The 10,522-nt window shown below is 38.4% G+C and overlaps 2 protein-coding genes across 3 annotated transcripts; both read left to right on the top strand.

The window, feature by feature from the left end:
- The first annotated feature begins 595 nt into the window (after positions 1 to 595).
- LOC117792410 lies at positions 596 to 2,501 on the top strand. The gene is made up of 4 exons (XM_034632542.1): positions 596 to 1,001; positions 1,057 to 1,287; positions 1,678 to 2,076; positions 2,129 to 2,501. Exons 1-4 carry the CDS (start codon positions 630 to 632, stop codon positions 2,459 to 2,461), a joined length of 1,335 nt encoding a protein of 444 aa, XP_034488433.1. The 5' UTR covers positions 596 to 629; the 3' UTR covers positions 2,462 to 2,501.
- A 1,823-nt stretch (positions 2,502 to 4,324) lies between these two features.
- On the top strand, positions 4,325 to 5,245 carry LOC117791077 (integumentary mucin C.1). 2 transcript variants are annotated; one of them, XM_034630726.1, is made up of 3 exons: positions 4,325 to 4,689; positions 4,753 to 5,041; positions 5,129 to 5,245. In XM_034630726.1, exons 1-3 carry the CDS (start codon positions 4,327 to 4,329, stop codon positions 5,206 to 5,208), a joined length of 732 nt encoding a protein of 243 aa, XP_034486617.1. In that variant the 5' UTR covers positions 4,325 to 4,326; the 3' UTR covers positions 5,209 to 5,245. The 2 variants fall into 2 exon arrangements, with proteins under 2 accessions (XP_034486617.1, XP_034486615.1); XM_034630724.1 differs by having other exon boundaries at positions 4,753 to 5,245.
- The last annotated feature ends 5,277 nt before the right edge of the window (positions 5,246 to 10,522 follow it).

Genomic DNA, 10,522 nt, shown 5'->3' with positions numbered 1-10,522 from the left:
TTTGTTAACATATTGGTGGAAAAGACTTCTTTAGAATGTTGAAGGGCACTATATTTTAGCTATTATATAAATAATTTATGCATGTTTTATATACATATAAATAAAAATACTAAGATAAACACAACCCTTTGAAAAAAATTACGCTTACTTTATTCTGTAAATAATAAAGTAAATAGAACTTAAAAGGTTCAATTCTGTTGGATGGGGTGTTGCGAAAATATTTTATAATATATTTATAATTTAATCAAGTTCCTAAGAATTGTCCAGACAAATATTATTTTTACCCATCGTGAGACTAATAATAGAATCAAGTAAGATAACAGGGTTAATACTCTTTAATTGCTTAACCTCTAAATTAAGAGCCTAAAAACCTTTCATTTTATAGATTTCCTAGGAAGAGACTTTTTTTTCTGCTTATTTCCGCCCATGAGTAAATCAATCGCGATAGAGTGTGCAGTTTTGATAACAATATAACAAAAAGCACCTTTAGGTTTGAATTGATAAACAAAGCGGTAATCAGAATAAGTCGTCGACCGTAAATCAAGCATATCAGAATTGAGTTTTCTAAATAAATAGCAATGGGTAAGACTTGGACAAGACATACCAAGTTAGTAGTTCGAGAAAGAATAATGTTGTTGAAAGCACTACCTTTGTTGCTGACCATTGGCACAGCCTTGGCTGGGATTCCAATGGAGACCAGGATGCAGACTGAGCGCACTCTGATGGACTTCATGATGTTGGCGTCCGCTTCTACTGACCCGGCAGTCCAGCAGTATTGCTTCAATCGTTACGTGCCGATCATAAATAAGCATACGGCTGACTTTGAAGCTGAGTATAAAAGTTGCCAAGAAGTCTACGACTTTTCTGTGAAACAAATTGACTCCGAGTATACAAAAGAACGCCAAAACGCTACTGCAATTTCGAAGGAATCATGCCAATCTCTGCAAAAGTGTGATGGTATCGAAAGCTATATCGAAGCCTTCGAGTGTTTCGGAAGTACAGTAAGTGAATAAACCAAATTCTACAAGATACATACTCACTAATTGCTTTATTTAGGGCTCTACTCAATCTTTGATTCTGCAAGGCATGTCAGGCCGCTCTAATCTAGCAGCTGCAAGTATTAAGGTAAAATATTTTACCGTTGCGAGCACTCGTGATGGCTGCTTTATAACAGCCCAAAATACCTATCAGAAGAATTACGCGGATACTTTTGATGAGATGAGCAAGTGTCTCGAAGGCAATATAGTCACGCCCCCGCCTACTTTGCCACCAACGGCCATTATTAATTAAATCATATATATATAAAAAAAATAGCCCAACGTTCATATAACTTTATATAAAACATTCTTAATAAATTATATGAAATACTGCAAATCAATCTAAAAAGAAAAACAGTTTTTATCAACTTTCTGTGGAATCGACCGATATAATTTGATAACTCTAACTCTTATAGTTTCTGAGATTAGACACACATACAAAATATGTCTTAGTGGTAAGAAAAATTACTTTCATGACTTCGCTGTATCGAATTATGTTAACAGCGACAACTGTAATTAAAAGATAAATGTTTGTCTGAAGACTGATGAAGTTTCGAATGGAATGGATATAAATAGAGCTAGAATTGCCAGAGTTTTAAAACAGAATTCGCTGTGACGAATCGATACAGATACACGATAGTCCGTTATTATTCTAGTAAAGATGTGCCTGAAGTTGTCCTTACTCCTGATGGGCCTAGGCATGGCAATGGCCTACAGGCCACAATTGTCCTTGAAATCAGACGAGGAGATCGATAAGCTCCAAAGAGATAGCATGGTGTTGGCTGAGGAGCATAAGGATATCTCATCGAAATGCTTTCCCATATACAATCCTCAATTAAACTCCATTTCGGATCAGTTCGAAGTAGAGTATGATAGTTGTATTAGTGCCTACGAAGCTTCCACCAAATCGGTTGACAAAACTTATAAGGATGCTCGGGTCGAAATGGAGAAAAAAGCCTACAGCTCCTGCCAATCCTTGAAGTACTGCGACAGGTCATCTAAGACACTCTTCGGTGAGATCGAGTGTGCCGCTGCCAGGGTTTGTATTTTAAACAATTGATGAAAGCTTTTTAAACCATATGTTTTTCTAGGCTTCTGACGATGCCAAGATCTTTTATGAAATTTCTGCAAACGCTAAAGATGCTGCTGCTAAGAGCAAATCGGACTATCGTAAAGTGGAGACCACAAAGGACTTCTGCGTAAACGAGGCTGAAAGGAAATTCGTTGAAAATACCTCCAAAGTCTATGAACAATTGAATGCCTGTCTGGTTAGCAACCAGCCAATTGGGCCACCAACTTTAGTGTCAGATTATCCTATCGTTGAAGTTAACGCCCCACCAAAGGGGCCATATAGTCCGGGCGTCGCTCCTGAAATCCCCGTTCCAGATGGTCCGAAAATCCCCCAACCCCCAACTAGTGGGTAATAGAAACTAAATTACAATAAAACAATACTATTCGCACATGCCTATAAATATTGTAATCATTCCCGAATGCGATAAGATACGATTGATAAATAATCCTACGCTTCGATCGACTCAACAAAAATAAAATATTAACTTATCAGCAACTATTGCAGTATTTTATTCTATCTCTGGCATTCGTAGGACGGCAACGAAAGATATTACCTGTATTTACTCAAAACATCTTCTAATTTTTCAATATTTGTATTAGAATATAATCTACAGATTCTACATGAAAATCTTGAGATGTCAGTACAGCATTGACTAGTCGCTAATGAAAATAGGAAAAAATATAGGAGCCGGTACCGAAACTGTGTACCGAAACTAACCAGAACCGAAACAAAATCTTGTTGAACAACTAAAAATTGATTTTTTCTGAATGTTTATAATGTTTCCATATTTAAAAAAATTTATTTCAATTTAAACTAGGTTTATTCGACAAAATACATATTTATATACTTATGTACATATATGCTAATATATTTTTGTTATTTTTTAACAAATTAAAATTATAAATATTGTTTGCTTGTAACTGTACCTATTTGTTCCAACACAAGAACTGAAAGAACATCAACAAAATGGAACGCGTTACCAAAATAGTTGTTTTATGGTGTACCGCAAAAGAAACCGGAACCGATATTTATTCATACCAATTTGTCAATTTTTAAAAAGTAGTACGCGTACTAAAATGTTATTTTTAGAGGTTATTAAAGTTTTTTCTTTGTTTTAGTTAGGCACAACTGTTTAATGAAATAGAATCCCCTAATCTTATCGTTTATGAACAACTGACCTACGTAGACGTCATTATACCAGTTACTTAATAAATATATTGAGCTCGTTGTTTTTTTTTGTGAATATTGAACAGGTGTTTTCATTTTTATTAACCTCTGGAGCTCCAAAATTTTTACTTATATACATAGATATAGAAAAAAAAAAGTGGAAAAGTATCACAAATGCATTCTCGGCCCTATGACAGCTATATGATATAGGGGTCCGATTTGAACCAACTTTAATCAGGATATATAAAACCAAGTTAGATACTTATTGTATCAGTTTGGTTACGATATCTTGAAAAACATAAAAGTTTTTCATACTAAGACTTGATTTTCGACCATTCGGTCATATGACAGCTATATGATATAGGTGTCCGATTTGAACCAACTTTGGTCAGGGTATGTAAAACCAAGTTAGATTCATATGTATCAGTTTTATTACGATATCTCGAAAAACAAAAAAGTTTTTCATACTAAGACTTGACTTGCAATACAGAGGAGTCTACATTCCAAGTTTGGTGTCACTAGCTCTTAAATTGTTCTTATAATTTGGTTATGAAATTTTCTATGTCAATTTTTAGGCGGTAAAGGGGGCGTGGTCAAATTCTGAAACAAACTGGATCTGCTTGCAATATAGAGAAGCCTACATACCAAGTTTGGTGTCTCTAGCTCTAATTGTCTCTGAGATCTAGGTGTTCATACAGACGGACAGTGGATATAATGACTTCTAAATTGAAAATATAATCATCTAATTCTAAAAAAATTCCTCCAATTTCCTGTAACTAAAAAATAACGGATATGTCGAGATAAAGAAAATCATTTGGCATGTTTACATTGCAATAAAAAAACAATTATCATAAATTACTCCTAGGCACAGCTACGATACAACGACCAATTAACGAGTAATTAACAAAGTAATCTATAACATATGTAATTCCGCTGAAAGAAGATAGTTCAATTGTCAACATTATCATTAGGAAACAATTAACTTCTGGGCCTTATAAAAGCTTGTGCGTTCTAAAGTTAAACCAATTGAAGTTTACTTAACGCTTTGCAATGTCTTCGAAGTGCTCTGTTGTACTGCTCTTGGGCCTGGTTATTGTGGTAACGGGAAGTCTAGAAGTACCCAAGATCAAGCACCTGAAACAGCAGACACAGTTGCTGAGCGAACAGAATCCTAAAAATGGTCCCGCTTGCTTTTCCGTCTACAGACCAAAACTGGATAGTATCTCAACACAGTATGAGGTTGAGTACACAAGCTGCAACTCCGAATTTGCTGAGCAGAATGCTCTAGAGGATTTAAAGTGGCAGACTCGTTACTCTCAGTTGGATGAGAATGCAGTTTCGGCTTGTCGCGCGCTTACCGACTGCTCCGCAATTGTGGGCTACGTGGAAGCTTTCGAGTGCTACGCCCAGATGGTAAGTGTTCCATGTGCATATCAGACACAACAAAATCTAACAGTGAACGAAATTACTTTAAAGGGTGCTGAGCAATCCAGGGCAATGTACACTCTATCTGCGAATGCCCTTCAACTGGCTACGGAAATGAGAGAATACTACCAGCTGATTGAAACCACAAAGACAATCTGCATCAACAATGCTGAGAGGACTTATGTTGAGAGTGCTACAAAAGACTACGAGCAACTGCACACCTGCCTTATGGGCAACGTTTCACCACATTCGACAACACCCAATTATACTCCTCGTTATACTACCTATCCTACTACTACTACTAAACGAGCTCCTACTACTACACCTCGTACTACTACACCACGTCCTACATATAATACAGGCGATTGGTTTAGTACTCCTACTACTCCTAGATCATCTCCTACTACTACACCTCGTACTACTACACCCCGTCCTACTTATAATACAGGCGATTGGTTTACTTCTACCACTGCTATATATGGTCCTCCTCCTCCTCCAAGAATGTAATCATTATTAAATAATAAATAAATATGCTCAAATAAAATTGATGGCTTTTATATACTAACCAATCATAATACCAATAATAGGTTTACTAAAAAAAAACAACTAAGCCAAGTTGCTCTCTTAGGTTTATTCATAAAAATGCAAACTATATGCGTACACCAAAATTTAGACAGTTTAAGTCAATATAAGCAAGTTGTACTGTCTAAGGAAACTACAATTATACGCTGACATAAATAAGTCCTTTGGATTGCTAGAGAAAATGCTTACCATTGTCATTAAGGACAAATTATAATTTATTTATTTCCATTCATTATATGTAAGCAATAATGTTAATTAATTAATAGCCAATAATCGGAGATATATCGTGGAATTTGTATCATATCTAAAAAAATGTGGAAATCATTGAAAAACGCTTTTAAGATTCTAACATATCACATTATTTAAAAGAAGCTAGATACCAAAATATTTATTTGTTTTGCTATGTACTTTAAACTATTTCAAAACCAGTTTAAGAGTTTAAAATGTAAATGCACCTATTACCAACTATTCAAATATATTATATAATTTTAGAAGACCACCCCAAATCACATACGAACGATACTGAGACTAAAACTAACTAGTTTTTTATGTCAAATTTTACGACAATTTGCGGCAACAAAAGACGAACAAGTTTCCCACACACGACAAACACACACTCGGATAGGAATAAGGAGAGAGAGAGGGGGACAATAGATAATAGTTGCGATATGGCGATTATCGGGGCAAATATCAATGAAAGTCTCCTAAAAATCCTTTGCCTTACGTCGCAAAGGTATTTATGACCTTGCCACACCCATGGCAGGCAGGTATAGAAATCAGTGCGTCCTTTGTGTCCTTTGTGAGTTACCGCCTTCAGTTGCAGGTTACCAAATTTTGCGCTTAATTAATTTGAAATATTTTGCGGGAAAATGTCAAGTAAGGATGGTTGAGGAGCTACCTCAATTGAGTTGTTAGTTGCAACTTGCATGTTGGTTGTTTGTTGCATGTGTTGAGCATCCTCAATGCGCAAGTAGGCGTCAAACTGTTTTGAAAAGGACGCTGGCTGTCTCGATCGTCGAGCCCCGAGTTTTACTCAGTTTTGTGGTCGTTTGCCGACGTCGGGACGGGACTACAATTGCCAGTCATGTCTTCATAAATTTTATTGAATTGAACCGCTTGCCGGGCCTCAACATGCGCCCAACATACAAAACGGCTCCGTGTCTGCAACTGCCGCAAGGTTGGGGAACCGCATGGCTTGGGGCATGGGGCATGGGGCAGAAGGTGCGGGGAGTTGGCAATGGGGCACAGGCCTTTGGGGACTTGCGTCTATTTGACTATTTCATCTTTTGCCGACTCTTGTACATAGCCTTAAATTGAATCGTTACAAATTTTGTTGCTCGTTATAGCAAGCGTTTTTATTGCCCAACCAGTTTTTGGCCCAATGCAAACCAGACAGCGGTAGATACTCCACAGATTATGATCGTTTCAGTACTGTATCGAAGTCTCAATACGCCCTCGCTCTCTAACTCGTCCTCGGTAGTGTCTTGCCCCGCCTCTCGACTTCTGTTCGGGCCACAGCGTTAAATAACTTCATTAAATGCCCTTTGACATTTATGTTTGCTGCACATAGAGATACTTTGTGTGTGTGTGTGTGTGTGTGTGTGTGTGTGTGTGCAGATGCCCCGTTCACTATCTCTCCGGTCAGATCAAGAACGCTCGGTAGCACAGGTAGCCCTCGACTCTATAAATTACGTAATCATCTGATAATGAAATTGTTTACAAGCTACGTCTTTCATCCAGCACGCCCCCAGTAGCCGCTGAGGAGACACAAAAGGTCACAGCAACAATCAGCATTTGTTTTTTATATGTATTTTCTGAATTTGTTTTTTTTTTTTACTGACCATCATGTCAACTGATGGTTGATTAGTTGCCTTTTTATGAACAGCTCGCCAAGTGATCGCCAAGTGTAGTCCGTCTACAGCTAATTGCTCTAATTTCTAGCTAAGCAGACGCGTCTTGGAAATGTCTTACGAGTAGTCTCCACAACAAGTCGGTTGACATTTTTCAGCACTGCCATAAATATTGCATGTGGGATCGTTAAAAGGATCGCCTCGCTTCAGATCGGATCGGTTAAGATCAGCAGCCGCAGCCGCAGCCGCAGCTTGCGCCGTCGATGCTTATCAAGCAGAACCCCTCAGTTGCCCCTCTCATGACCCTATGTTAACCGAATTTGTCCGCGCTTTTGGGCTTGCCTTCCATTCGTCGGCCCTTTTGGCAAACAATAGCTCCTTTAGCATTTGGATTTGACTGTGCTTAGCGAAATAAAGAGCAGGAATTGCGCCAAGCTTAAGATTTATTATGCTCGATGCTCTACATATTGCGGAAAGATCACAACGATCGCACTTGTTTTGGCTTAGGGATTTTAACAACTCGAGATAATAAAGTATCTTTAGTTTTAACCTTAAGATATATCGAATTATCATTATCGGACATCATTTTAAATTTTCAGCTGTAGCGCATTTCAGCTTCGGTTTGAACCGAACCCAAATAACCTGCGATCTGCCGCTGTGATTTTTGCGTATTTTGTTCGCAAGGCGGGGATCTTCAGGCCAAGTGATCGATATGCGAAGAGCATCGGAACTGCGATCACAGATCGTTGTCGTTCGTTGGTATCGTTGGGGCATGTTTGATCAGAAAATTATTATGTATCTTGAAGCGATTAACAGACGCATTTCAATTTTATTGCACGAGATTATTATCTCAGAGCATATTGAACCTTTTCGGAATGGAAAGAAAACAATGCGAGGCTGAATCCAAAAACTGTATAACAAGCGCAACAGCAAATCATTAGATTCACGATCAGTCCAAGCACCAAGCACCAAGCACCAGGTATCATCAAAGCATCAGCACCGCGGATTAACAAGCAGGCGCGAAGTGAAACTCTTGGCTTTCGCTTCGACTGCGACTGCGACGATTTCACCCAGTGCCACACTTCCAAATGGCAAAAAGAGAACGCCATGCGAGGTGGACGTGCCATTGCGGGTGGCTTTGGTAATTAGACAACAAGTGTTTAAAATGCGCGTTGCGGCCAGTTCAAAAGACAGTGCAGGTTCACTAATGAGGAGCCAAATACATACAAAAAAGGCATCATCAGCCGATAAGATGAGTTGAGATGAGCTCAGTTTAGGAGGTGTTAAAATCGTTGCCGCCTTTGGGCAATTGATCGGTCGAGTGCATCCCGGTCCAGGCATTGGGCAAATAAAATTAATCATAAGAAAATCGGCAGACGAGACAAACGAGCAGCGATCAACGATCACCGATCACCGATCAACGATCAACAAGCTCTTTAACCTGGCCGCTAATTTTCTTATGGTTTACTTTATAAATTAGGCAGTCAGAGAGACTGAACTTCACTTAGCTGCTTAACTGTTGGCCAACAGTTGACTGTTGACTGTTGCCTCTTCCATTCGATTGTCAAATAATTTCTTGGGTTTTTTTTTTGATCGCACCGACAAATATGATGACGATGATGGGCACTTCGGAAGCGGCTTCTGTGGCCCAGCAAACCAAATCAATTTAATTTGTTTGTCCAGCGGCAGCGATTGGTAATGGAAAGCTAAGTGGCCGAACAGTTGTTTGATCAAAATGCCGTTGCCGTCTGTTTGCTTGTATGTCCCTCCGATTTGGCAGACAAATTGAGTTGACTTACCGCGTTGACTTTTGAGAAAATGAGGAAATCAATGCAACTTCATCAAATCGTAATCATAATTCTAACTTCAACATTCGCCAAGACCCTTGTGATGCTTAAAATATGTTTTTTTTCTCCCACGTCAAAGATGCTTAAATTGGTTTACACCAAGAGCAACAATAGACGAGGGTTGGTGTTAACCACCCGTAGCCAAAGGGAAAGCCCCAATCCCAAATTCATACGCAAAAGGAAAGGGCAAGTTTGTTTATGCATTCGTTTCACCCTTCAGCAGTTGATGATGCTTGTGATATATGGAATAAATGGAACTTAATAGAGAGAGAGAGAGAGAGAGAGAGAAAGATAGGGGAGAGTAACAGAGATGCTGACGATAACGAGAGCATTTAACCCACGCATGCACTGAGCATTACTTTTGCTCTGGCATTACTTGATCTACTTAAAAACCCAGCACATTCTCCCAGTGCGTGGTCTTATAATTTGCCATTTAGCAACAGAGCAACGGAGCAACAGCCCGCCTAACCAGTTCCAAAAAAAAAGGCATTACCCACAGTTTACCAGAACCCACCCCCGCCAGTTGGACAACTCTCCATCCCGATGGTGGTGGTGGCATGGACCATCATCCTATGGAATTGACTTCGGAACGGGGATGAGCTGGGCTGGGATCGCTGTCAGCGCATATTAATCCAATTATCATGCAGTGTGCACGAAAACACTTAATCGTTTCAAATCCGGAAGGCGATGCCAATGATACCAATGATGGCAATTGGGTTACAGTTACACCAAAATTATTACAGTTACGCATAGTTAGCATGACTACAGTTATAGTAGCTTAAACTCCCTGTTTCTCTCTCTCTCTCTCACTCTCTCTTTGTCTTTTTCTTTTTATCTTTGATGGGGTTATCATCGGGGCATCGTGATTGATAGGGGCTAGTTGAAAATGAAATGACTGTTGATTTTCTTTTACATTTTCAATCTTTTGACAATCTGAAAAATATCTGGCGAAATCAAATACTTACTTTACTTGCGAATATTCTGCACTTGGCCCAATATAATGTCAAGCATTCTACTCGTATTCAATTCCTTGTCTTTATAAAAAAGGGTTGCCACAATAAGGGAGTATATCGAGTCCTTACCACGTTAACAACTTTTACAGAGGAGAGTTTTTTTTTAAGTACTTTAGGACTCAAAAATAAATTTACAAATCTATATTTATAAAACTGTTTGTCCTGACTTACTGACTGATATTCGTGGCGCCCATGCGGTAAGGTCGAGAAGGTCGAAATTTGGGCACAACATAGCTGAGTCCCCTACTAATATATAATTGATATATATGGTTTAATATTTGGGGAATAGATTCGTCTGGTACTTACATATTTGTGCAATAAATGACGCAATTGACACATTAGGAGCTCGATAAGAATTTTACTCCTTTAAAATAGCATATTTTACAAAAATTCAATCTGCAAAGAAGATATTTAAAATAATTAATTTTTTATTTACATTTTCCTTGTACATGTTTTCATTTCCGTCAAAATTGGATAATTTTTTTTCAGTTATTGCAATGCAATCTTCTTAAATTAAAATACTCGTATG

Source organism: Drosophila innubila (assembly GCF_004354385.1).
Source record: "Drosophila innubila isolate TH190305 chromosome 3R unlocalized genomic scaffold, UK_Dinn_1.0 2_E_3R, whole genome shotgun sequence".
Taxonomy (NCBI): domain Eukaryota; kingdom Metazoa; phylum Arthropoda; class Insecta; order Diptera; family Drosophilidae; genus Drosophila; species Drosophila innubila.
The sequence above is the reverse complement of the archived record's forward strand: the minus strand, read 5'-3'. Positions and strand labels throughout refer to the sequence as shown.

Excerpts from the sequence above, each read along its gene's own strand:
- LOC117792410 (XM_034632542.1), top strand. The coding sequence starts at position 630 with ATGTTGTTGAAAGCACTACCTTTGTTGCTGACCATTGGCACAGCCTTG. Across the intron at positions 1,288-1,677 it reads CACCAACGGCCATTATTAAT|TCCGTTATTATTCTAGTAAA; the intron begins TAAATCATATAT and ends GATACACGATAG. Across the intron at positions 2,077-2,128 it reads TCGAGTGTGCCGCTGCCAGG|GCTTCTGACGATGCCAAGAT; the intron begins GTTTGTATTTTA and ends ATGTTTTTCTAG.
- LOC117791077 (XM_034630724.1), top strand. The coding sequence starts at position 4,327 with ATGTCTTCGAAGTGCTCTGTTGTACTGCTCTTGGGCCTGGTTATTGTG. Across the intron at positions 4,690-4,752 it reads TCGAGTGCTACGCCCAGATG|GGTGCTGAGCAATCCAGGGC; the intron begins GTAAGTGTTCCA and ends ATTACTTTAAAG.